Raw genomic sequence first — 27,316 nt, 5'->3', positions numbered from 1 at the left:
GTGTAGCCCTCAAAAGACAAAAAGGGGGGGAAAAAACCACTCACATGCAGAAGTGGGGCTCATTTCGATCTCTTAGGATGTGTAGGTTTCACTATTCTGATCACAGTCATCTTTTAGTTGAGCTTTAGTTGGCACATTGGATGTCCAATTCCTTAACCCACTGAGCAAGGCCAGGGATTGAACCCACATCCTCATGGATACTAGTCAAGTTCTTTACCACTGAGCCATGATGGGAACTCCAGCAGGAGGTATTTTGATTGCCTAGCCAGCACCTCCAAGCCTTCCTCTCCCCACAGTTATACCTGCATGGTTTTACTAGAAAATCTAAGCTCTGTCAGTGATTGGTGGGAGGAATGGGGCCCAAGAAAGGCCCTTTCTCTCTCTCTCTTAGTCCCCATGATTTTAAGGAAAGGTTCACTCTGGACTTAATATGTAGATTGTGATTGCATTCATTCTCATCCAGTCACCTTGGCATACTGGGCATGCCTCAAGAATGGTTGTACAACCACTATGGAAAACAGTATGGAGGTTCCACAGAAAACTGAATACAGAACTACCATATAATCAAGCAATCCCACTCCTGGGCATATATCCAGACAAAACTACAATTCAAAAAGATACATGCACACCTATGTTCATTGTAGCACTACTCACAATAGTCAAAACATGGAAACAATCTAAATGTCCATTTACAGATGAATGGATATAGAAGATGTGGTACATATACACAATGAAATACTACTCACCCATAAAAAGAATGAAATAATACCATTTGCAGCAACATGGATGCAACTAGAGATGATCATACTAAGAGCAGTCAGTCAGACAGAGAAAGAAAAATACCATATGCTATCACTTATCTGTGGAATCTAAACAGGGCACAAATGAACTTACCTACAAAACAGAAACAGACTCACAGACATGGAGAACAGAGTTGTGTTTGCCAAGGGGTAAGAGAAGAGAGTGGGATGGACTGGGTGGTTGGGGTTAGTAGATGCAAACTATTCCATTTAGAATGGATAAGCAATGAAGGTCCTGCTGTACAGCACAGGGAACTCTATCCAGTCTCTTAGGATAGACCATGATGGGGGATGATACAGTGTAACAGATGTGGCTCTGATCTGGAGTTGCTGTGGCTGTGGCTGTGGTGTAGGCTGGCAGCTGCAGCTCCAATTTTACCCCTAGCCTGAGAATTTGCATATGTTTCAGGTGTGGCCCTAAAAAGAAAAAATAAAACAAAACTTGGTAGAGTTCCCTTGTGGCACATCTGGGTTAAGGATCCCGTGTCACTGCAGTGGCTTGGCTCACTGCCATGGTGTGAGTTCTATCCCTAGCCCTGGGAACTTCCACATGCTGTGGGCATGGCCAAAAATAAGATAAAAGAAAAATAAAAATAAGCTGGTTTTAGGGAAGCTATACATACAGATACTCTTATTATTTTTAACATAACTCTTTCAGAAACTGATAAATCCATCCAGCAAACATAAGTAATGATGAAAACAAGCTAAAGAGCACAACATGCGTGATCAGGTAAATAGATAAATACACGCAACAAGCCCAGGCTTCTTGCTAAATGATGCTAAAAACAGTCTCCTGATAGTATGATTTGCCCTGAATGGCATATCAATGATCGCAGATCAGATTTCAAACACGTGTAGATCTAGAAAACAAGTGAAAGTCTGATGTTTCATTACAGGCAACTCTGAATTAGCATGCAACCCAAACAAGAAAACTAGAACTAGGTATCTTATTTGGGAACATAGCTATGACATCCTTTTAATGAAAGGTTGTTTCGGAATCTACTGGGGAATATTATTCAAAAAGAACAATCCGGTCTAAGTGGGTAGTTTGTTCTCTGTGAGGGTAAGAACTTGAAGAATCCCGTGACTTTGGTGACTCTGTTAACTTTAAAATACTCATAAATAAATGAGTATTTTTCACTTAGTAACTGAAAGTATTTTTCACTTAGTAAATGGGTATGTTTCGCTTAGTAAATGAAAATGAGAGAACAACATGGAGAGGAAAGAGCCTGGGTCCTCTAGCCTAAAACCCAATTTCTCACCTCAAAAAGAAATCCCTGTCTATATTTTCTATGTCACACAAAGGACTTAACAATAAAGGAAAGCATTAATATATCTTAAATTTTCAAGAGCTCAGTGCAAGAGAACTGCAAAGAGTCACTAATAAAGCATCGTGTGCAGCTTCATCTGCACCATCCTGACTTCTTTCCCACAGTGTTTGTCAGGATGCCCCTCTTGGCCCCTTGCTTTCTCCGCCTCGCCCGCCAGCCGGTCTGCAGTCAGGGCTATGGCCAGTCTCTCCCTCGCTGTCTTCACATTCCTTTCCTGGTTCCTGATGTCCTCCTCAGTGACCAGGCATCGTCTGCAGTGGAGCTGTGGGCGGTCCAGGCTAGCTCCTGAAATTGTCTCTGGCAAATCCGTGGACCGGGCAGGGGTGGCCACAGGGCCAGAGTTGGGGTCACCTGCAGGCAGCCCCAGCAGGGACTCATCTGTGCAACGAGGCGCAAGTTTCTGCAGGGCTTTGGCAAGATCCAAGGGGCTTAACAGTTCCCCTGTGCTGCTGCAGGCCTGCAGTCCTTGCAGCCTCTTGTGCCAGTACAGCTGCTGGGGGCTGTCCAAGGTTTCCTCCCAGTGATGGCATCTGACCTCATTGCCAGGATGGGGTGTGATTCTAGTAACTGGTCTCTTGAATATGTAACTGGACAGTCTCAGCGGGATCGAGATGTTTAAACTAGGCTCTGGTTTGCCTTGTTTCCCCCCATCACGATGCTTTCTCTGTGAGGTCTTCATCATACTTCTTTTCCTCGTACCCTATAAAAATAAATTGTGAGACTGGCTCCAAATCTGCCTTCTTGGACCATTATCTTGGCTCTTTTGTACCTTCATCCTCCCTTCATTCCTCCACATCTTGGAACATCCTCAAGCAAATGTGGGTCAAAGACAGAAAGCTCAAGGTCAAAACTCTGGGCTACTCCAGATCCATTCTCCTCCACCAGCTTGTAACACCACCTCCTTTATAAGTATGATTATGTTTTCTTTTGGTTCTTGTCACTCTCAGCTGCACAAGTCCGGGTAGTCTCTCATGTCACCTGGTCCTCAGCCTTTTTCTAAATCCCCAGTGCTAGCCTTCTTCTGTGCCAGGTGACTGTTCATTTGGTTAACCCATTGACAATTGGTGTGATCCTTTAGATCTTAAGTCCATAGTGACATTAACAATTGCCTGGCGCTTAGCAACTCGCCCTGTACCCCTGATGTTCACATCAATCCGATAGGTCATGTTCTAAATAATAATTCAGAAACTTATTAACTCACTACGAATTTCTGATCTCCAATTTTTTTTCTCAAATGTTCAAACAGTAGACACCTGTTCCCCAAGATTGGAACTTATGCCATGTCACCACATCCTCATCTTCATTTCTCTCTTCCTATTCCTATCAGTCCTGGGTTCCATGGACTATGATCTCAATAATTCTCTTGGAATAATCCAAAATTCCTTACTGCCTATCCCATCTGCTTGTAAAACTTCAAACTTGGCACCCAGCTGCCACACCAGAGCTACTGCTGGTCTTATGGTAACTGCTAAGAAAGGCACACAACGTATTTTGCTACCATTGTAAATCCAAGACCATCATCAGTCACTTGGAACCATCCATAATGCCTGGAAAAATTATTTTCTTTTTTTCTTTCTAGGGTGGCACCTGCGGCATATGGAAATTCCTGGGCTAGGGGTCGAATCGGAGCTACAAGTGCCAGTCTATACCACAGCCACAGGAATGCCAGATCCAAACCGAGTCTGCAAACTACACAGCAGCTTGTGGCAACTCTGCATCCTTAACCCACTGAGTGAGGACAAGGATAGAACCTGCCTCCTCAGACACTATGTCAGGTTCATAACCCATTGAGACACAACGGGAACTGCTTATTTTCTTTTTATATGTTAGCATATGTATTTTTTTATTTTTCCCAAAGTCTATTTCATATTTTCTCCACTTTCCTTTTTCCTTCACACACATCCCATGTCCCTTGTCTGTATTTCACAGAGAAGCTGCTAACTACTGGATTGAAATTTTACCACCAAAGATTTTTGCCAAATCTGCAAAAATCTCTAAGTTTCCACTGTTTTCAAAGTTCCCCTCTTTATCCTCCTTTGGGGATCTGAGCCTCAGCCCTCTGCTTCTTAGTAAGTTCATGAACCCAACAGAGAAACTTGGCAGTTGCAACCTCTTCTTTTGAAAAGAATTTAGGCATTTAGCATTTAGGCTCCTGTAGATCTCTCCAAACTACACAGAAACACCTCACCTAGTCTTCCTGGGATCCACCTCCACCATACTCTTTCCACTTCTGCCCCTTTGCTGTGAACTCCCAAGAAAGGCCATCTGTACCACATGTCTCTGTGACCTCACCTCCAACCAGCATCTCAGGCCTCTCCATCTGGGGTGACCTCACTGCTCTGTGGGGGCTTCCCTTGGCAAGGTCACAATGACTCTTTGTTACTAGGCCAACATGGAGCTTTTCATTTTTCATACAAAATGATCTTTGAGTGGCAAACGTTTAAGTATGTTTGGAACAATTTAGACATGTGAATCTCACTGGACAGCTGTGAATCTTACAAAATCTAAAAATGGTGTGACATGTTGGATGAAATTCATGTTACGAATTAGGATTGTACTGTATGTGAAAAGCACAAAATGGATTTCCAGAACTCCATACCAAAATAAGAATGTAAAATATGTAATTATTAAATGTTTTTTTGTCTTTCGTCCTTTTAGGGCTGCACCCGCAGCATATGGAGGTTCCCAGGCTAGAGGTCTAATCGGAGCTGTTGCCCCTGGCCTACGCCACAGTCACAGCAATGCCAGATCTAAGACTTATCTGTGACCTACACCACAGCTCATGGCAATGCTGGATCCTTAACCCACTGAGCAAGGACAGGGATCGAACCCGCAACCTCTTGGTTCCTAGTTGGATTCGTTTCTGCTGCACCATGACGGGAAATCCATCGTTATTAATTTTTCCATTTGATTGCATTCACAAATGAAAATATCCTTGGCTGCAATGTCTTAAAAATGTACAGTTGAAATAATTTAAGAATTCCCATTGTGGCTCAGCAGGTTAAGAACCCATCTAGTGTCCATGAGGATGCAGGCTTGATCCTTGGCCTCTCTCAGTGGGTAAAGATACAGCATTGCATGCGTCCTAGGTAGCAGATGTGGCTCAGACTCAGCCCCTAGCCTAGGAACCTCCATGTGCCTCAAGTGTGGCCCTAAAAAGAAAAAAAAATTACTTGGGTGTTTTTAGTCTTTAAAATGTGGCTACTAAAAATATTTAAATGCCGTACTTATGGTAATAGAGTGATTAAAGGTACTACTGGGCAGTTCTGGTCCAAGCCGTTAGTGAAAATAAAGCCCACAGAAAGGGCTGAGAAAACACTTTTCCCAGGGAAGGGAGCCTATGCCAGCCTCACCCAAGGGGGTAGGCAGGGAGCCCAACCCTGTCTCTTGCATGTGCCCACACAGTTTTCAAACCAAACAACTGTCGCTCCAGCGTCTGTCCCCCACTACATCTCAAGTGCACCCTACACAGTCCTAAATGGAGTGACCTCAATGAAGAGGTCAGAAAATAATTTATCGATTAGGATGAGTCAAAAACAGAGGGGGAATTCCTCTAAAAATCTTGCCCTTAGTCTCTGGTGTTGAGTTCCGTTATGAATTCATATGCTTGGGGAAACTTTTGAAGGAAGGTCATATAAAAAAATCACTTTATCTTTACTATGTCAAACTATACAATATATGTAAAGAATGATAACTCAAGAAGTTAGTAATAATAAAGAATATATGTAATAAAAATAATAAATGAAGTCAAGATGATAGGACACAAATATCTTTTATTTATTTCTTTATTTTTGCTTTTTAAGGCCACACTTGTGGTGTATGAAGGTTCCCAGGCTAGGGGTTGAGTCGGAGCTGCAGCTGCCAGCCTACACCACAGCCCAAGCAATGTGGGATCCAGGCGTGTCTGCAACCTACACCACAGCTCATGGCAATGCCAGATCCCTGACCCACTGAGCTGGGCCAGGGATCTAACCCTAGTCCTCCTGGATACCAGTCGGGTTCCTTACCACTGAGCCACAATGGGAACTCCACAAACAAGGAAACTTTTTTATTTTATTTTATTTTATTTTTTGTCTTTTTAGGGCCACATCTGCAGCATAGGGAGGTTCCCATGCTAGGGGTCAAATCAGAGCTGTAACTGCTGGCCTACACCACAGCCACAGCAACATGAAATCCAAGCCTCGCCTGCGAGCTATACCACAGCTCACAGCAATGCCTGATCCTTAACCCACTGCGTGAGGCCAGGAATCAAACCTGCGTCCTCATGGATGCTAATTAGATTAGTTTCTGCTGAGCCACAATGGGAACTCCCTCAACTCCATTTTAGAGAGCCAGGGATCGAACCTGCATCCTCACGGCCACTAGTCAGGTTCTTAACCTGCTGAGCAACAACAGGAACTCCCAGAAGTTTAATAAGAAGTTTACCGCCCATAAACATGGGGGATAATCAGGAAAACTAATTCCTCTAATTGGCCCACGCCATCACCTTAAATACCATCTTCAACTAAAGACAAATAATGAAAAGATGTTGGGGGAGTGGTGATGCTCTTAAGGGAGGTTAGTGGGTAAAGCACAGTAAACAAGGGTTGTGTTGTTATGTAGACTTAAGTCCAGGTGTTCTCCATTGATAAGTTTCTTGAGATTTAGTCGCCCTTCTATCCCTGGTCCAGAGAGGGAGACACTTGCAAATGGAGACTTCCCTGATAAGTGTAAATTTCCTCCACAAAAGGGCAACTTCTACTTGGCTTTCAGAGATTATCTTGTGTCTGATGTTTCCAAAAGGTTTTTTTTAATGATTTTTATTTTTTCCATTATAGTTGGTTCACAGTGTTCTGTCAACTTGCTACTGTACAGCAAAGTGACCCCGTCCACATACACACACATATTCTTTTTCTCACATTATCCTCCATCATAGGTGACTAGATAGAGTTCCCTCTGCTACACAGCAGGATTTGTTTATCCAGTCTTAGTGCAATAGTGTGCATCTATTAACCCCAGATTCCCAGCCCATCCCACTCTCTCCCCCAGTGTTGCTAAAAGTTAATCACTCCCAAATAATCCTTCTGCCTAAGAGGCATATTTTGGGGTTGCATATCCTGTGCCCCTTCACATGGGTGCACCCCAGTTTGCACATGCCTTTATCTACTGACGGACATACTGATTTCTTTAAGTCTTAGCCATTATAAGTAGAGCTGCTGTATGTAATTACATACAAGTTCTTGTTTGGACATAGTTTTTCAAAGCAGGTGTATAAATACTGGAGTGTGATCTTTGGGGTCTAAGGTGAGACAGTGAGTTTTGGAAAAAACTAGGCAAACTGTCTTTCACATGTGGCTGTATGTACATTGAGCCTCGAGAGCCTCCCCCCTCGATATAAAGTGATGAGAAAGCACTTTGCCTTTGTGATCTTCTTCCACAAACCCCATTACACCCCCTGCAACACTCATGAGAAAAACACCACATAAGTCCCAGGGTGGGACAGCCTACACAGTACCTGCCCTGTCCTCCTCCATGCTGTCACGGACCTCCAAACAAGGAGTCTCAGGAGCTGACAAAGCCCAGAAGAGATGAACAGACTTGATGACTACATGTCACGTGTGGCCCTGGATGGGATCCTGGAGCAGAAAAAGGTAGAACCAAAGAAACTCAAAATCTGGATAGCAATTGATAATGAGGTATCAGTACGTGTTCCTAATTATGTCAAGTCTGTAGAAAACTAGGAAGAGAGGAAAAATTAAAGTCAAATGAGAGAAGTTGGAGTTCCCGTTGTGACTCAGTGGGTTAAGAGCCCGGCTAGTATCTGTGAGGATGTGGGTTCAATCCCTGGCCTCGCTCGGTGGGTTAAGGATCTGGCATTGCAATGAGCTGTGGTGTAGGTGACAGACACCGCTTGGATCCTGCATTGCTGTGGCTGTGGTGTAGGCCGGCAGCTATTTGAACCCTAGCCTGGGAACCCTAGCCTGGGAACTTCCATATGTCACAGGTGTGGCCCTAAAAAGAAAAAACAAAACAAAACAGAAGACAAATTTTCAAATATTCTTATTTTGGTGTAAAAATATATTTAAGCTTAAGTAATGCTGTGAGTTTTTTGTTTTGTTTTTTTGTTTGTTTTTTGCTTTTTTTTGGTCTTTTAGCCTTTTCTAGGGCCACTTCCCACGGCATATGGAGGTTCCCAGGCTAGGGGCTGAATTGGAGCTGTAGCCGCCGGCCTACGCCAGAGCCACAGCAACGCCAGATCCAAGCCGAGTCTGTGACCTACACCACAGCTCACGACAACACCGGATCCTTAACCCACTGAGCGTGGCCAGGGATCAAACCTGCAACCTCAAACCACTACACCACGATGGGAACTCCAATGTTGTGAGTTTTAAGACAACTACTTCTCAGTGTGTCTATTTACCCTTTCAATGGCATCAACATTGTAACAAAAAAAGGACTGGCACAATTTTCATGAGAGCAAGAACAGGGGGCTGCAGGCCAGTCCCCATGTGCACTTTCTCTCCGCTGGGATGTTTTTCTGGAAAAACTTGAATCTGTAACAAGCACTGCTGTGGGCTGTGAGCAAGGGTACCTTCACACAAAGATGCTTTTGTAAAATACAACCAACCTTCAACAACAAGGGTTCAAACTGATCGTAGGTGATTTTTTTTTTCATAGAAAATACACAATACTATATCATCCAAAGTCAGTTGAATCTGCCAATGTGAGACCAGGGACATGTAAGTGACACCCTTTCTCCACCATGCAGGGGGGCCTTGCCTCAACCTCTCTGCCTCAATGTCAATTGTGCATCCTGATGAAATTCTACCTGAGAAAGGGAAGCTAAACCATGCCACAAAGTCCAAACCAGGGTTCTGTGCCCGCCATGGCTGTGGCATAGGCCTCAACTGCAGCTCCAATTTGAGACCTGGCCCAGGAACTTCCATATGATGCAGGTCCAGTCGTACAAAGAAAAAAAGAATGTATAGCTGAATCACATTGCTGTACAGCAGAAATTGACACAACATTGTAAAACAACTACACTTCAATAAAAAACAAACAGGTTTCCCATTGTGGCTCAGTGGTTAACGAATCCGACTAGGAACCATGAGGTTTCAGGTTCGATCCCTGGCCACGCTCAGTGGGTAAAGGATCCGGCGTTGCCGTGAGCTGTGGTGTAGGTTGCAGACGCGGCTCAGAACTCGAGTTGCTGTGGCTCTGGCGTAGGCTGGTGGCTACAGCTCCAATTCAGCCCCTAGCCTGGGAACCTCCATATGCCGTGGGAAGCGGCCCTAGAAAAGGCAAAAAGATCAAAAAAATTTTTTAAATTAAAAAAAATAAAACACAAACAAAAACCACTGAGGTGTTAGGCCCAGCATGAGATGTGGCTCATCCACAACCACAGGGCCTCTAAGTGTGTCCTCACTCACACTTACAGGTGTCCCCAGGACAGAGTGACACAAGTGAACAGGGTCCCTGACTGGCTGGAAGAGGTGATCCTGCTGTCTGACCCTGGAGGGAGCCCATTCTTCAGTTCCATGAACAAGAACCCAGATCCCGGGAACATCTTTCCAGTAACATGGATGAGGGCGGGTAAAGTGAGGAGCCGGGGGACTCGGTTCTTGAACCGATCGCCACTTGGGGGAACAGGAGGTCATAAAGGTGATGGGACTCATGGTGACTCCATGTACACTGTGAGCCGGGGGCGGGGGGGTTGAGATCCCAGAAAGGGGGTAAAAGAGAGAGTAACGTGTTCATGAATTATGAAAATTAAGTACAGATTAGGGAAACATCAGTTAATTAAAGTTTGATGAGACAGGATATCGGCATTGCTTCAAAGCACAACCCCCAAAACATTTACACGAGGAGAAAAAGAGCAGCTTTACGGAGGGGAAGTCTGGGGGGGCAGCGCCCTAACCCGGAGACCGAGGTGGGCACCATCAGTGACTTGGAACAAACTCATGTCCGCCCGGGGGACACAGCAAGGCCCACGCACAGCCTGGGACATACCTTCCAAAATGCGCAGCCCAGGTACAAGGAAACCTCCACATGGCCACGCTGGGGAACACGCCACAGAGGGACCCTCAAGTGTCAAGGTCACGGAGTCCGGGAAGAACTAGGGACCACTCCAAGCTGAGGGACACTGAACGACGTGTCAAGGAAGTGCAGCTCGTGCTGCGGGTGGATCTGGATTCTCTCCCAGTTCAGGGCATCGCTGGGACCACCAACAACTTTCTCGGGGTCTGGCAACTAGGACGCACCAGGACTGGTCTCCCGAGTCTGATGGAGGCCCTGTGGGGTGCAGAATCCCTTGTCCGACGGACACCGGGGGTTCGGGCAGGAACCGATTCTCGAGTGGTTCAAAGCAAGGAAGGTCTTTGTATTCCCCTCTCGACTGTTTGGAAGTTTTCAATGGTTCCAAAGATGGAAAGGCCCGGGCTTTAGGGAACCTAGAATGTGTGTCATGATCCGAGTGCAGGGCCCATCGGTGCCCTGGGTTCTGGCGGTGGAGACAGCACGTGGGGCAGGGAAGCAGTGCGGCTGAGAGCCCCTGGGGGGTGCTGAGCACAAAGGCCCCCCGTGTCTCCTCAGTGTCCCGGGTTCTCAGTGCCCGCCCCTCACACCATCCTCCAGCAGCTACCTGTAGGCGCCCCTCAGTCCTCGGCCTCCCCGACCCTCAGCCCTGAGCGAGTGCACACCTGACTTTGCTCCCTGCTCTGTCACCCCTGTCCTCTAACACGACGGGGGGGGGGGTGAGGGTCAAGGGCCCCTTCCCAGAGATGAGGGTCCCTGGGGTCAAGTCAACCCACAAAGGGGAGTCGCAGCCCCCGGGCCCCGGCACCGGTGCGCTCGGCACCTTTGCTCCCACCTCCAGGCAACTCCTTGTTCCTGCAGCAAAACAACCCAGATGAAGGGCAGAGGGCACTGGTGCCCACGCGCTGCTGCTCATACAGCACAGATGCTGGAAAGGGTCCAAGTGTCCAGCCACAGGGATGCGGGCTCAGCGCACCCCCGCCGCGAAACGCTGGCCAGGCCCGAGACGGGCAGGCGTCCGGGACAGTGACGTGAGCCAAGGGGAGCTCAGAACATTAACCTTTACTTTAACTGTCAGAACATCTGCTCGGCAAACACCACACATCCCAACGAGAGGGGAAGCTGCCCTTGACCGGCCCTCCCCAGGCCCGCGCGCCTGTGCGGAAGCCTCAGACGCAAAGGGCAAAGGCCACCCACTCCTCACTCGCCAGGCCCACAGACAGGCCTGGCCTTGTCACAGGACAGGTGGCAGCAGGGAGAGCAGCAGCCTCCTCCCTGCAGCACGGCCTCCACTGCCCAGCCTGCCCGGGAGCCTGACCGCAAACTGCTGCTGCCTGAGCACAAGGACCCCCCACCCCTGACCTCCGACCTCAGGCTCCTTTCTCAGAAGCTTCCTCCCATATGGGGAGTTGCCCGCCAAACCATTCAACAGGCCAGGGGGCCCAGCAGTTCTCAGTGCTTCTCGGCGACACCCCCGGGGGACCCTGGGGACATCCTTCTTCAGTAGGGAGCAAGCTCTGTGACGGGTGCTGCCAGGTGTCCACGCCTGCTCCCCTGGGGCACCGGCCAGCCTCCAGAGGGCAGCTCAGCCCAGGCTGCCCCCTGAAAGCTCCAGGAGCATCCTGGCTCCCCAGAAGGTGTCACCGGAGGCCTGGGCGTCGGGCCACTGCACCTGGAAAGCCAACAGCACGTCACAGTCGAGGCACCGCCTGCTGGCTCTGCCCTCAGGAAGAACCTGCCCCATGACACCCGCCCCAGGCCTCGAGCCACTGGGGTCCATCCTCCAGCTATCCCTGCCCCACTGCACCTCTGCCCATTTTCTTCGCCCCAAAGGCACACGCTGAGGGACCAGGAGTTAGGAGGAAAAGCCTGTACCTCACAGGAGGCCTCACCTGGCTGGAAGGCAGGGGCTGGCTCAGCTCCACGGTGGGCAGGGGGCCGGCGAAGGCAGGCGGGGCCAGGGCCAGCTCTGGGGGGCTGGAAGAGGGATGGGTCAGGACAGGCTCCTTAGGGTCCCACCATCTACCCTGAGCAACAGGCCCTGAGAGCTCTCTGCCTGTCAGAAGCCCTTCCCGGGGCTGCGTGCTCATCAGGAACAGCCCCCTCCCGCAGGGCCCTCAGGTGCCCAGGGGGCTGGAGGGGCCTGGACCACACCTGGAGCAGGTGGCTCAGGTGGGCAGCGAGGACATTAGAGGGGCTCACAGTTGGAAGGTGGGGGCAGAGATGTGAGATGTGAGATGTGAAGGATGAGAAGGTCTCAAGAAGGGGCAGGCCGAGTGCAAAGGCATCAGGAGGCCCTTAGGACCAGAGCAGGGGGGCGGGGGTCAAGGGCAGCCACTCGGGACCCCGGTCCTGCAGTTTCTTAGTCAGACCTCACCCGCCTGGGATTCTGGGCATTCCGTTCCTGGGTGTACACGCACCAGAGACACCAAGGTAAAAGTGCAGGCTGCCTGTGTCCCGAAGGACCCTAGCAGGCCGGAAACAGGAGCCCCCCCAATGCCCCCCAACAGGTGAGGACCAGGGCACAGCAGTGAAGGGGAGGGCACTGCCCAGACACAGGAGGCTCAGGTTTTGACGAGGTCAGGCTGGACAAGGAGGCTGACTCCAGGAGCAGATGCTGTTGGAACGTCATGGAGATGGCATTCTCAAAAGCACAGCCAAAGAAGGCAGAGCCCTGGTCCTGGGGTCGGGGGTGGAGGCGGGTGGGAACAGTCTTGGGGCCCAGGACCTGCAGCCTGGTTCTAGTTCTTGGGGTACGGAAGCCACACTCAGAAACCTTTCATCTGCACCATCGAAACACGTGGCTTCCCCTTATGCCAACTGCACCCCAAGGAAGCTGTTGCTAAAGGAACCAGGCGGTCAGGGCAGAGCAGAGATGGGCTGGGCATCGAGGCCAGGGCTGAGTCGGCCGGTGGGGAGGCCTAGATGCAAGGAGAGGCCGAGGGGCTGCTCTGCCCACGTGGCTCCCAGCATAGATGGAAAAGTGAGTCCCCGCTGTGCACTGCAGCTTCGCACCATCCGGCTGTTCCCACAAGGAACAGAGCCTGTGACTTGGGGAGCTGCTCCCTTCTCTCCCACGTCTCCCTGTAATTCCGCCCTCACTGGGCACACGGCCCCCAGCTCCCAGGTTACAGAGGCCCCAAACGCAGGGCGCCCAGTCCTGCGGCCTCCGTGGCAGATTCCCTCCCCTGAGGACCCCGGCCTGCCTCGCCCTCCTCTGAGGCTGTCAGTGCAGCTGTCACAGCCCCCAGGGCCCCGGCCACAGCCTCAGCACTAGGCTGTCCTGTTGAAAACTGCACTTTGGATATAAAACCGGGGTCTTGATGTTGCTCAGAAACTAAAGCAGACCCTGTCCGGGGAACAAAAATGCCCGGAAGGGGCTGCCAAGGCCCTGGGGGACTGTGGGGAAGCGTTGAGGCCCCGGGCACCGTCTCCAGAACGGATGCCCCCAAGTCCGCCCATGCTTCCAGACGTTCTTCTGTCTGAGGGAAAAACTACCACCTTCTTTTGGCAGGTGGAGGGGTGTTGCAGTTTCCAGAAAACCCTAGGAGAGGACGTGAACCACACAGCTGGGTGCGGAGAATCCACCGACCATACACGACCCCTCCGTGCCCAAGGAAGCGGCACCCGCCCGGCTCTGCAGCTTACCTCTGGGTGAGCAGGAAGCCGCTCGCCTGCAATGGGGGCTGTGTCACCAGGAAGCCATCTGGCTGCCCTCCTGCCTGGCCACCGTGGGTGCCAGGGCCCTCCTCTTGGCCCGCATTCGCGGGGCTGCCGCTGGGAGGCTCAGCCAATCCTGCACAGGAGGAAAGGCACAGCCAGTGCTGGGAGAAGGGACCAGGGCCCATGTGGCACAACCCAGACAGTGGAGAGGCCACGGGCAGCCTTCAGCCCAGGGTCTCAGCTCCCTCCCTGAGCAAAGAACAGCTACCACCGTTGATCTCAGTGGCCTCTCCAGGCTTCCAAAGACCCACCTGGTCAACCTCTGCAGACATCACATCTGCGCTGTCACCTTGGACCCGTGCCCAGGGCTCAGCCTCCAGATCTGCCCACCCCGCTGCCATCCCGAGGACAGACCCCGGGGTCACTTCCTGAGTGGCTGCCCTGTGGTTCACTTGATGCTGTGGCCCCTGCTCCGGGCAGTCCCCCCCTCCGCCCCTGCCTTGGCCTGGGGTTTCAGCAGGACCTCACTGGCCTGTGACGTGTCCCTTCCTTACCTCGCCCTTTCTGTCTACTTAACACCTTTCAGAAAATCTCTTGGTGCCTTTCACTCTCAAAGGCAAGTCACTGTGGACGTGACCAGTCCTGGGGCGACCGACTGCAAAATGAACTAAGAGGGAAGGTCCGCTTCTGCCCTAAGTCCATCCCGGGGGAGCACTGGCAGGAGTCCCTGACTCAGACCCCACACAACAGCCTCCCTCCTGTCTGCCGGCCGCCCATCCTCCCTAACCGAGTGCATCACGATTCCACCTCCACTCTCTGCCGCTTCCTCTTTCCCGCAGAACTTACAAGGGCCTCTGAGCTCCATGAAATGGGGGTACTCTGAACACTTCTAGGTCAGTGGTTATACCCTCTTCCTCTAAGAGAAGAGACATCCAAACGCCAAGCCCAGAACAAAGGGCACGTCCTGGGAAGGGGACGTGGCAGGTGGGAGGCGTCCACCTTCTGCAGACACAGGGCACAGGTCCCACGGTGCTGGGGTGTCTGAGGGGACGCGGGGCGTTGGTGGGGGCCAAGGACCCTGAGGAGCTCCCTGGGACAGAAGGAAAGCCAGGTGGCATCCTGGGTTCAGGCGGTGAGCTGGGAGCTCGCCCATCCCCAGAGGACAGCGCCCTCCCGTGTGCTGGACACGGTGTGCAGACCAGCTCCCTCATCCCAGCCTGAGGGTGGTCACTGCCCCCCTGACTCAGCCTCATGAGTAAGAAGGACACGCAAAGGGGAGTCTTGGGAAGGACAGACAGATCTGATCAGACAGAAAAGCTGCCTCACACAAATGATTCTCTGGGCTCTCCCTGTTTCAGGCTCCTTCTCCTCCATGATCGTTCCATGATCCCAACATTCCCTCCCATCAAGCCACAAAGTGAGTTTTCTGAAGTTGCTAATTCGGATCCTCAGAGAAACACAAGATATCAGACCTATAAAAACTAACAGGATGTAAGAAGGAAGGACATCAGATATGAGAAGAGACAGCTTGGAGTTCTCTTAATATAAACAACAAAATAAATCATCACGAAGTTCCCTTGTGGTGCAGTGGTTTAAGGATTCTGCCTTGTCCCTGCAGCAGCTCTGGTAGCAGCTATGATGCAGCCTTGATCCCTGGCCCAGGAACTTCCACGTGCTGCAGAAGTAGCCAACAAAAGAAAAGAAAAGATCAGAAGACGGATTTTCAGACAAAAGCACATACAAGGAAAAAGTATCTTTTGAAAGGCAAGCATCTGGGGAGACTGCTTCAGGATTTCCAACATCCAAGTAACATCTGTGCTCTAAAGAGAGAACTGCAGGCAGGAAATTATCAAAGAATAATCCAAAAAATGCCCAGAGCTTAAAGAAGAACTTGTTCTCTGGTTCCTGAAGTTGAAAGGCTTAACAACAAAGTGAATGCAAGAGACTCAGACCTACGGCCATCATTGTGCAAGTGCAGAAACACCAAGACTTAAAAAGCAAAAAGCTCCAAGAAAGGAAAAGTACATAAACATCAGAAGGACATTCTTACTTGAAAGGTCAACACTGAACGCTGCAATGGTATCTTGCTTAGAATTTTCTAAGGGAAAAAGTTAAACTCAGAATTCTGTCCCTGACAAGCTGTTAATCAAATGTGAGGCAGATGAAAGACAATGTCAGGAGATGCCTGGAAGCAGAAAATTTACCTCAAAGGCACCGTTTCTTGTAAAGTTAACTGAAGACTTTCTCTAGCACAAGGAGAGTCAAGACAGAAAGAACAAGACCTGCCACTCAGGAAACACTGAGGCAAACCCAGGGAAGCAATGAAAGGAAGGCCCTGGGAGGACGGCTCCACCCAGGCCTAGGGGGCAGCCCTCGGATGGGAACAGGGAGGGCAGCTCCCAGCAGCCAGTCTTCAGAGGCATCCCTTGAAACACTGGCAGAAGCCCAGACTTCTGCAAAAGCAGGCAACATAAGGGAAAAGAAGACAACGAGAAACTCCAGGACAACGTATATAACCACAGAAGACTAAGAAATTTAGGGGACAAGCTGGGATGTCACAAGATTCTGTGGTGCTTGGTGGGCAAAATACATACGTGAATGCATACCCTTTAAAGGAATTTATAGCTACAATTAGAACTAAGAAGAAAGTAGGACAAGAGCGGAGGAGCAGTAGGGGTCTGAGCTGCTCTGCCCTCCTCTGCTGCAGCAGATGGGGACAAGGTAGTTATGGGGACTGGCGTGCAGAGTGTAGGGGTGGCAGCCAGTTGGCTGCATTTTAACTCTTTCCTCAATACCTTTTTTTTTGGGGGGGGTCATGTGCACATTTTCTTTTGCAAACAAAAATAAGTGAGAAATTTCTGGGCTGTTTGTGGGAAGAGCCTCTGTTGCAGCTGTACCAGTTTAGGGTCTAATCAAAGACACGAGAGTCAAGCTGAAAGTCCTGGCCCTTGAGACACAAACAGGTGCAGCATTTGACAGAGAGACACGAGGTCTGTCTGGAATGACCCACCCGTGGGGCTGGGCTCACCCAGAGCGGCAGGAGTGGCCACAGCAGCGTCAGGAGGGTGTGTGGTGAAGTTCAGCCCGGGATCGTGGACCAGCTGCCCGGTCTGGAAGGAAACTTCCTTGGAGGACACCAGTGCGAGGGACATCAGCCAGGACTCGGGGGCAGCCAGTGAGGGGTCCAGCACGTCACTGCCCGCAGCCAGAGGGCAGAGTCCAAGGCCAGGGCAGACAGGGGGGACAGCGGCCAGATGGAAGCCAGGCCCCTCCGGGTACATCTCACCAGGCTGCAGAGACCTGGAAACACAGCGAACACCATCCCCCGGTGGGCAGAGGTCCCTCCCGCATCAGGCTGAGGTCGGGGGCCTGGGAGGAGATTCCAGCCCACCTCAGGAATTTGGGCTCCCAACTCAACTCAGCCACCGATGGCCGTGGAATCCACCAGGGGCCCAGTCGCACTGCCTTCACAGTGCTCCCAGGGGTTGCTAGGGTTCCAAGGACACAAACATACAACTGCTGCAAACCTGAGACACTACCGGTTTGTTTCCAAGGGCCTTCAATGAAGCACTGCTGCACAGCACTGGAAGCTAAACGTGAGTAAGAAGAGCCTAACAGTTGAGTGACTAGATGAGGTGGACTTAAAGGAATATTAGGCAGTAGTTTAAAATCTAAAGAATGACCATCAACAGGAGTTCCCATGGGGGCTCAGTGGTAACGAGGCCAACTAAGATCCATGAGGATGCAGGTTTGATCCCTGGCCTCACTCATCAGGTTAAGGTCAGGGTACTGCTGTGAGCTGTGGTGTAGGTTGCAGACAGGGGTCTGATCCTGCATTGTTGTGGCTGTGGCATAGGCAGGCAGCGGTAGCTAGAATTCAACCCCCAGCCTGGGAACCTTCATGTGCCACAGGTGCAGCCATAAACAAAGACAAAACAAATTGAAAATCGTCATAAGAAAGAATGACTATTCCACAAATGCTCACTGGTCTCAGATGGTGCTCCTGACCACCGGTTAATAACTGCCCACCCCCATCATCTGTGCAACAACCTGCATGGCAGGTCCGATCACTCTCCCATGACACAGATGAGAAAAATCACGACACCAAGACATCATGGAACCTGCCTGAGGTCACAACTGGCAGTGACGGCCTGGATGTGAAGTGCCAGCCCAGGCAGTGTCATGAGAGGTGTTGATGACATAAGGGTAAATGGAAGAGGGGGGCACAGCTGGATGGTTCCACTGACGGTTGCTCTGACGGCTGGTGTTGCTGGCGGCCCTCACCCTCCTCATCCTCAGGGCAGTTGGTACAGCATGCTGGGAGGAGCAACAGGCTGAGGGAGAGGGCCTGGACAGTGCCTGATCCGCAGTAGGAACTCAAGAAACGTGGCTAAGCCTAATTCAATGAAATACCAGCCACACCCAAAGCTAGAGAGAAACCATGAGGTCGGCAGGTTTGCCTTTAGGAGGCCGGTCTGCGTGGTTTTCTTCCTTTCTGCTGGGTCGTTGCCCCATTCTCCAAAATGGCTTCACAGTCAGGCTGCGAGTCAGGCTCCAGGGAGCAAGTGTGGGGTCCCTGACCTGGGCGCCTTGCCGGTCACTGCTCTCCCTGCTCTCAGCCATCACTGACCTGGTCCCAGTGCCTGGTCGGCAGGCATTCCCACACCCACTCCAGGCCTGGCTGCCCCTGAGGACAGGGAGCGGACCAGGGAGATGGTCCCATGGCCTAGGTGGATGGCCGTACCTGGGGGCCAGTGACATTGGCACAGCCTCCTCTCTGGAGAAATCTGGGCTCAGGACCAGCGGCTTCCATGGCTCTTGAGGGGTCTGCTGGGTCTGGACAGGCCCACTTTCCTCAGGTGGTGCTGCAAGCCGAAGAGACAGGAGGGGAGGCTGGGGGATGCTCCAAGTGGCAGCCTCTTGCCCAGCAGGTTAGGAGCAGCCAGCCTCCTGGGAAAGGGCGCCACCCAGTGTGCTTTGTGCTTTGATCTGTCTCTGTCTGAACAGCAACCGGTAATTACCAACCCACCACACCTTGAATTCTGGTGCTCAGCTCACTGTGCACTGACCCCTGGCCCTGGTCACAGAGTAACTGCTAACCGCAAATCCCTGCTGCAGCCCCACCTGGGCTTAGCCTCAGCTTCAGGGACCTCGCTTCCTACAGGGTGAAGTCCTGAATTTGCAGACTGGGGAGTGGGGTGGAGGGTGGGGGGCGGTGAGTGGTTCTGTGACCGGTGACCCTACCTGGGCCTAGCCCTGGACACAGGCTTAGTGCGAGGGGCCACTCACCTGAGCCCTGAGGCCTGTCCAAGCTCCCACGGCCAAGGTGGGGGTGGTCTGCAGGCTGGGAACCCGCTTCCTTCGCCCTCGGGTCCTTGGCTGCTTCCTGTGCCGGCGCCCCGCGCTGTGCAAGGGCCCTCTGGCGCCGCCGGTAATTGGCAAACCAGTTGTAGACCTGCTCGGTGGTCAAGCGCGTCTCCAAGGCCAGGTCCTCCTGCCCCGAAACAACGCGCCGCTAGCCCAGCCCGCTCCGGAGCCAGGACCTACACACCAGGCGGCCCAGACACCAAGCCCCATTCCTCCCTCAGGCCGCCGCCCCGCCTTCGACCATCCAGAGACGGAGCCGCGGGCAGGGCTGCCGAGCAGGACCTTCCCCGAGGCTCTGTCAAGACACTGCCCGCCTGCCCGGGCTGAGAGAACACCGGCCACGCCTGACCCGCGACCAGACACCTGTCCCTCCTCAGCGGCCTGATCCCAGCCACTGCCACCTGCCACAGCAGGGCCCTCTGGGAGGGCCCAGCTGATTGGAAGCGTAAAGAGAAGGGGAGGGGCTATCACCGGGAGAGTCCAGCTGATTGGACGGGGAGGGCAGAAGCTGGGCGGTCAAAGGGAGAGGCCAGGCGACTGGACCAAGAGAAGGAGCCGGGCGATCACTGGAGAATCCAACTGAGTCGACCGGAGCGACGTGAGCACGGGGGCTTTCTGAGCTGTAGTCCTCTCAGTCCTATGCCCTCTGCCTACTCCCAGGGAGATCACCCTTCATCCTGCCTGCTGGAGCCCTGGAGGCAGTGAGGGCTCAGTGGGTATCTCTTGAAGCCGCAGTGGGTGACACACTATGAAGATCCCCATGAGGAAACCAAACCACCCATGTGTGCAGGCTGGACGTTCGTGGGCCGCCAGCCAAGGAGCACGGTCCCCACAGAGTTCAGGAGAGGGAGAGACGACCAGCGCCCTGCAGACAGGCCACCAGGGAGGTGGGGAGGTGTGGCAAAGGGTGCAGGTCAGGCCTCTAAGCCTGATGGTGTCAAATATGGGCGTTCCCCCAAGAGTGGGAGTCCCCCAAGGGTGCATGTCCCGGAAGGGTGGGTGTCCCCCAAGGACAGGGAGGGTCAGCCAAGGGGAGCGTTGCCTGGCCTGGCTAAACTCTGTTCTTACCCGCTCAGCCTTGCTGGGGTTGGTGCTCACGCCCGAGGCAAAGTCCTGCAGCTTCTGGCGAACTTCTCTGGGGAAGTTGCGGCTCTTGAGGCCCTCAGGGCAGAGGGAGGCGGGAGGGGGGTTCCTGGATGGGGACAGGGAAGAGGTGGTTACAGACCCCCTTCTTCTGGATGCACCTCTTGTGCCCCCTTGCTCTCCTCTCACTGGCCACCCTGCTCCACGCTCGGTGCTGTGCTCCTTGGGTCTGTCCCCTGAACAGGGCAGGAGCCGGTGTTGCCTCGGCCCACACTCCACACTCCCCTGCCCCTGGGGTTTCCAGTGCCACTCACTGACCAGTGCCCATGACTGCTGAACCTGGACGATGAGGGTATTGAGGCTGGTCATGCTAGTCTCTTTACCGGGTGCATACTGGTATTTTTCCAAAAGAAAAGGTGACATAAAAAAAAAAAAAGCACCTATCTGTACAAGATCTGATATCCAAAGGCCCTCTGAACGAATCCCCATGAACTTAAAAAACGTACCTCACACATCCCAGTGGAGCTGGATCCCCCCGCTCCCGGTATCTTCCCCCAGCCTGTCCTCTGCCTCCCAGTGAGTGACCAACGCATTTCAGCCAATCAGGCCAAGAGCCCTAGAGCCTGGCTTTAATCTCTTCACCTCCAACACATCCACACTGCCAGCAAGTCCTCCAAAATCTATCCTGACACAACCATTTCTCAGGCCACGGCCACTCCCAGGAACTCCAAGAACCTCCTGCCTCTGCTCCTGCACTGACCATCTGCTCTAATGCCAACATCACCCTCCTTATGCCCAGACAACATTGTCCCCGAGCTCAGGCCTCTGCAAGGCTCCTCGGGCCTGTGCGGCAGCCCCCACCACACCAACGGCCAATGCCCACTACTGAGCGCGTCTGTCCACACTCCTTGCCCTGTTTTCTGGGATCTGCTTGGTTTCCTGGTCTACTGTTCATTGTCCACACCCTCGGGCAGCTCCGCGAGAGCAGGGACCCAGGGCCTGTGGCAGCACCCAGCACCCAGGGGCCTCTTCACAAGCACTGCAGGCTGGTCCCCACAGCGTTGTCTCTGCTGCCCCTGCCTCTGGTGGCTCTCAGAAGCTCCAGGGGAGGATGTGCTGCATCCCTGAAGACCTCAAGGGGGGTCAAGTGCCAGGTCTGAGGATAGCCTGGCGGGCACCGTGAGAAGAAATCTGTCCTATCCAAAAGGAATCCTTCTCTTCTTCCACCAGCCAGGCCCCTGGCTCAGCAGTCAGTCACTTGGGCTGTCGGGAGCCCAGAGCCAGGCCTGTGGCCCTTCCCCTTGGGGAACACCCAAGATCAAGAACAAAAGGTCTCGTGGGAGTTCCCGTTGTGGCTCAGCAGGTTACAAACCTGACCAGTATCCACGAGGATGTGGGTTCAAACGCTGGCAGGTCTGAACCCGCATCCTCATGGATACTAAGGATATGGCCTCCCCACAAGGTTGCAGATGTGGCTTGGATCTAGGGTTGCTGTGGCTGTGGTGTAGGCCTGCAGCGGGAGCTCTGATTTGACCCCTAGCCTGGGAGCGTCCATATGCCAAGGGGGCAGCCCTAAAAAGCAAGCAAACGAAAAAAAAATCCTGCCTCTGCATCTCTCTAACAAGTAACCTTGGCCAAGCAACTGCCCTTCCTGTACCTCGTGGTCATCCGAGAATGGTGAAGGTGGTACAGATGACAACTAGGAGCTCGAGTGTTTACTTCGTGCTGCTAATGGCCTGGTGGCGATTATTATTAACATCGCTCAGCAGCTGTCCTGTGCCAGACAAACTTCTAAGCACCTCAGTACCTCATGGGGTGCGGGTGGCACCTTCCTCTTAATCTTTTCTTTAAAAGGTCCCTCAGCCCTGAGGGGTTGTGCTGGGATCAGGCCCGGCCTCCAGGGCACCCCTCCCCCTGGTGGAGAGCGAGGGCAGGGTGCCTGCCCTCTGACTCCCTCCCTGCAGGTCCTGGCTCTTGGGCCCCGGCTCCTGGGAAGGCAGCCTGTCCTTGCCCTGCAGGCACAGGCACAGGCACAGGGGGGCACATGGAGCCAGCCGGCCGAGCAGGAGGTGGTGCAGCTCGGTGTCCCGCCCTGGTCGACCTGGAGCCCATGACCCTCTGACATCACTGCTCATCCGCCTTCTCCTCTCCTGACCTCCTGCCTCTACTGTCTTCAGCCTTTCTGTGGGCTGGATGGCCAGGCCCTGGGGAGGTCCGTACCTCTTTCTGCAGCGGAACTTCTGCACCGGTGTTAGCTCAGCCACACCGAGCCTCTTCCTGAGCAGCTGGTAGTGGATGTCGTTCCAGAGCCGCACCAGCTCAGCGCTGCCCCCAGGCACCCGGCACCCCTGAGGACGAGAGCTGGCTGAGCCCAGAGGCCTGGCTCCTGTCCCCTGGGCCACGTACCACACGGACCACGAGTGGGTGCAGCTCCCTGTCACACCCCAGAGGTGAGGAGCTCAGGTCAGTGACCCGCCCGTGGCCACCGCACACAAGAGGCTGGGCAGAAATGCAGGGCAGGTGTGCAGCCAAAGGCTTGACCCCCACTCCGCCCCTTGCTGGAAGACCCTTCCCTCCCACCAGTCCCATGGGCCCTGGGGCTTAGCGAGCACATTTCTGAGCCCAGGGGATAAGGGCTCCCCGTCTGTGCCAGTGACAGCTACAAGCCAGCGTGAGGTGGGCACATAAGCAGACTCTGGACACGGCCAAGGACACGGGGTGCGGGCCAGCCTCCAATGCAGCCCCTGTGGCCAGGGTGTAGTTCTCACCTTTCACCCCAGTGTTCTCAGGCCCATCCCGGCGAGGGAGGTGCAAGAATCCTTTAGCTTTCTCTTCAAGTGTCAGAAGAGCCCATTTGCCCATTTTCCTGGGCAGAGGCCACAGGTCCCGCCAGGAGGCAGGCAGGGTCCTAGGACACAACCACCAGGGAACCCGGGGGACAAGGGGGACCTTCCCACTGCAGGAGTGGCCCTTGGCAGGAAACGTCCTTTCCTTTCATCCCTCTCAGGTCTCAGAACACATCCCCCTTCAGAGGCATCTCTGGAGCATCCTGACTGAGAGATGGGAGATGTCCATCACCCGCGTCATGCACACACTTTGCCACTGACTCTCCTCCCAGCAGCTGTTACAGCGCCGTGTGCTCACCTTTCATTCCCCCATATTGGAACCCTGAGCCCCCTTAAGTCCCAGGTGTTCTCTTGGGTGTGGGGGATCCTCTAATGAGCAGGACTCAGGCACCCCCACCCCTGGCACCTGCAGTGCCGGAGGGGAGCCTGACAGAACCCAGATGGACCAATAAATTGGTTTTTCTCCTTATGAACGGGGGAAGAGGCCACCCCCGAGAACAAAGGAGGCACTGGCTAGACGGGGTGACACTGACGCAGAAACCAGATGGGTAGGAAGGCACTAGCTACCCCAAGAGCAGGCTCTGGCCTCTGGCAGAGGGAACGGCTTGTGCAAAGGGCAAAAGACAAAGCTCTGTGGCGTCCACAGGGCTTGGGGGAGGGAGGGACACAGAACTGGGAAGAACTGAGTATCTTGAAGGTCAACGCGCAGTGAATGATGCATGGACTGTAATATGGAGTGTAAAGGGGAAGCCAGGCCCCCAGACCTCTTCCTGAAGCCCTCCGAGCCAGCTGTATTTTGGAATTCAGAATTTCTCAGGTTTTAGGAGTTCCCGTCGTGGCGCAGTGGTTAACGAATCCGACTAGAACCATGAGGTTGCGGGTTCGGTCCCTGCCCTTGCTCAGTGGGTTAACCATCCGTCGTTGCTGGGAGCTGTGATATAGGTTGCAGATGCGGCTCGGATCCCGCGTTGCTGTGGCTCTGGCATAGGCCGGTGGCTACAGCTCCGATTCGACCCCTAGCCTGGGAATCTCCATATGCCACGGGAGTGGCCCAAGAAATAGCTAAGGGGAAAAACTGTAATTGTAATGTATACATGTAAGGATAACCTGACCCCCTTGCTGTACAGTGGGAAAAAATAAATAAATAAATAAATTAAAAAAAAAAGAAAACAAACGAACAAACAAACAAACAAAAAAAAGAATTTCTCAGGTTTTAGGTAGTAACCCAGGCGTTGCTACCTTACTTGACCCTACCCCAGTGTCATCTGAGGCAAGTAACATCCTGTATTTAGGTATCGCCGGACATTAAGTGGATAAATAAAGACCCAAAACAGCTTCACACCAGTGCGACTCAGGCTTTGATGTCAAGTGAGTTGAGGTTCAAGGTGCCACCAGAGGAGTGACAAAGATACTTGTGGTTTCAGAGATCCTGAATGCAGACCCCCAGATGAGGGACTGAGACCTTGGGTCTCTCTGACTGTCTTGGCTAATTGAGACACCAACTCTCCCAGCCAGGACCACTATTCCAGGACCACTGGGATGTAACAACGGGATAGTTTGCTCTTAGGTTACCAAATGACTTGGAACTTAGTGCCACGAGAGCTTGTCATCCCGGCTTGGTTTAGAGGCCCCCTTCCCAAGGCCTTGCTGACTTCTGGGCATCTCCATGGGGCTGGGGATGGTAGTGGCTGCTGCCCCTCTTTCCGCACCCCCTGAGCCCCAGTCCTACCTCCAGCAGCCGGCAGGCGGCCTGGTGCTGCTCCTGCTGGGCCAGCGCGCGGGCACATACCAGGGCCACATCCGCGTGGTCCAGGAGGTACAGGCGGAGCTGGCTGTCCAGCACGGCTGAGACCAAAGGCTGCACCTGCTCGGGGTCGTCCTGGAGGTCCCGGCACAGCCTGCCTGCGAGGGTCACCAGCTCCGCCAAGGGCGGGCCAGTGCCCCCGCTGCCCCTCAGCAGCTGCAGGAAGCTCTGCATCCTTGGTCGGGTAGGTGGCCCCTGCAAACAAGAGGACAGTCAGGACCATGGCCCACACTGACCACGGGCTGACTGCCCATCAGTCCTCAGACCTACACGGCGGGGCCTCTCCTGCCACAGGTCCTCCTGCGAATGAGGAGAGAAGTGCCTGCCAGGTCCCTTTTAGTCCCCAAACAATCCAGACCTTGGCTGTGCACCAAGACCCAGCTGGGTGATATTGCTGCAAGAGTTCACCTCCGGCCTCAGGACCTTCCTGTCTGTTTCCCAGGGGGCCCCATCTCCTCCCCTCTTGCACCCCCACACCCCACTTCTCACACACTCTGTTACTGAGTTCCTTTTGCTCCTTCCCCGGGCTCAGTGGTGCAGGGCCCCCTGAATTGGGGTGTCAGATTCCCCCAGCATCTGCCAGATGAAGGTCAAGGCCTCTCAGAGCAGGTGGGCAGACGACCTTTACACTCCTGGGAAGGGGAGTCAAGGGGCCACTGGGGAAGGATCAGCAAAAAATTTTTTTGGTCTTTTTTCCTTTTAGGGCTGCACCCGCAGCATATGGAGGTTCCCAGGCTAGGGGTCCAATTGGAGCTGTAGCCGCCGGCCTACACTAGAGCCACAGCAATGCCAGATCCAAGCTGAGTCTGCAACCTACACTGCAGCTCACGGCAATGGCGGATCCTTAACCCACTGAGCGAGGGCAGGGATTGAACCTACAACCTCATGGTTCCTAGTTGGATTCGTTTCCACTGCGCCATGACAGGAACTCCCATTTTTTTTTTTTTAATTTGGTTTTAACTATTTTAATTTTGGAAAAAAAAAAACCATTTTTGAAAACCACAAAGATTTTAAGGTTGCCCTAATCCAACCAATTAATCAAAGAAGAAAGGGAAGGGAAGAAGGATAGAAAAAAGGAAGGATAGAAAGGCGGGAGAGAAGAACCTGCACAAAGGGATGAACACGGGCCCACCTCGCTGGCCCAGCACTCACAGCCCTGCAGCCAGGTGAGGACAGAGGCTGAGAGAGTCAAGGTGACTTGTAAAGGCCAGAGGGTCAGGGTCCTGGCAGGCTGGCTGGCTGCGGCAGAAGGGGGTGTGTTTTGGGGGGGAAGTTATGGTGTGGGGGCTGCCACTGATCTTTAAGCCCCAAAGCCCCCTCTGCTGTCTTCTATCCACTCTGTCCTCCCAGCCCCCACAAAAAACGAAGAGCTCCAGTGACCTGGATGGATGCTTTTGAATTTCTTTTGTACAAACTGTGTAAACAAAGATGAAGTTTTCACAGCAGAGAGGCGCCGCAGACACAAATCCTAGTCTCTGTGGGGCCCAGTGAAGTACCCGAAGTACCCGGGGAAGGAAGCGGCCCTAACTCGAGGCAGCACCTCCCCAGCCCAGGGCGTTCAGGCAGCTTGCGCGCGTGGTCACTTTGTCAGACATTAACCTTCAGGCCTGTGTTCACAGCTGCCCATCCTTCCGTGGAACACACTCCTGGAAGCGAGGCTCAGGAGATGCTGCCAACTTGTTTTCCTCGCAGGGTATGAGGATCTGCAGAGAGTTCCTGTGCTCCTGGTGGAGGGTCTGGCCTGTTTCCAGCTCTTTCTGCCCTGCACCGCCTCCAGGACGCCCACCAAGGGCCATGCTCTTCTCTGTGCTGCCCCTTTCAGGCTTAGTGTCTTGTCACTTGTCTTGTCACCAACGATAGTGTCTTCTCACCAGGTCCCGCCCCAGAGCCCTGCTTTCTTCCTGTCGTGATTAGCCGGAGACCCCTGACCTCCAATCCCTCGAGGGACCCCGGGTTTCCTCCAGCGCCCACTATCCTCCCAGATCCAGGAAGGGCGGGAAGGGGGCTAAGGGCCGCATTCACGAGGATAAGTCCTGGAGTTCTGGGAGGAAGTGGTTTCTGGGGGCACCCCAAACACTGAGGGGATGGAGCGGGCAGGGGGCTTTGCTGCACGTCCTGCTTGACACCCTCTGCCCGGCTGTGGCCCTGCGTCCCTGTTATCTTTCGTGGTATCACGGGGTATACGGTGCCCTGTGCCTGGTATCTTTCGTTTATCATGGCTCCGAGATAGCTCCCAGGCTGCCCACCCAGCACCCCTGACTCAATCACTCTGGCTTGGACGCCCCCATTCTCACCTCCTCCCAGATGCTCCCCAATTCACTCACCTTTACCTGGATACCCCTGGGACTCTCTCAATAGGCGCAGGTCCAGCTCAGCCTTCCTTGCTTGGTGTGCTTGTGTTCCCCCAAC

The 27,316-nt window shown here is 53.2% G+C and overlaps 2 protein-coding genes across 3 annotated transcripts; both read right to left on the bottom strand.

Annotated features, from left to right (window-relative positions):
• Window positions 1-542: 542 nt before the first annotated feature.
• LOC100157664 (methyl-CpG-binding domain protein 3-like 1) lies at window positions 543-2,813 on the bottom strand. Its single transcript, XM_021072904.2, has one exon. The coding sequence runs from the start codon at window positions 2,811-2,813 to the stop codon at window positions 2,181-2,183; it is 633 nt and encodes a 210-aa protein (XP_020928563.1). The 3' UTR covers window positions 543-2,180.
• Window positions 2,814-11,187: 8,374 nt separating this feature from the next.
• Window positions 11,188-27,316, bottom strand: LOC100153205 (anomalous homeobox protein). Of its 2 annotated transcripts, none has more exons than XM_084993387.1 (10): window positions 27,232-27,316; window positions 24,833-25,102; window positions 22,478-22,605; window positions 20,243-20,366; window positions 19,097-19,301; window positions 18,552-18,672; window positions 16,818-17,107; window positions 13,793-13,940; window positions 12,037-12,121; window positions 11,188-11,816 (listed from the first exon to the last, which is right to left on the bottom strand). In XM_084993387.1, the coding sequence occupies exons 2-10, from the start codon at window positions 25,079-25,081 to the stop codon at window positions 11,730-11,732; spliced, it is 1,437 nt and encodes a 478-aa protein (XP_084849513.1). In that variant the 5' UTR covers window positions 25,082-25,102; window positions 27,232-27,316; the 3' UTR covers window positions 11,188-11,729. The 2 variants fall into 2 exon arrangements, with proteins under 2 accessions (XP_084849513.1, XP_084849514.1); XM_084993388.1 differs by having other exon boundaries at window positions 16,836-17,107.

This window comes from Sus scrofa, chromosome 14 (genome assembly GCF_054392235.1).
Source record: "Sus scrofa isolate SSC_HxYL_T2T_F1_AM1 chromosome 14, Sscrofa_HxYL_maternal_Yorkshire_Landrace_v2.0, whole genome shotgun sequence".
Lineage (NCBI taxonomy): Eukaryota > Metazoa > Chordata > Mammalia > Artiodactyla > Suidae > Sus > Sus scrofa.
This window is presented reverse-complemented; position numbering and strand designations above follow the sequence as displayed.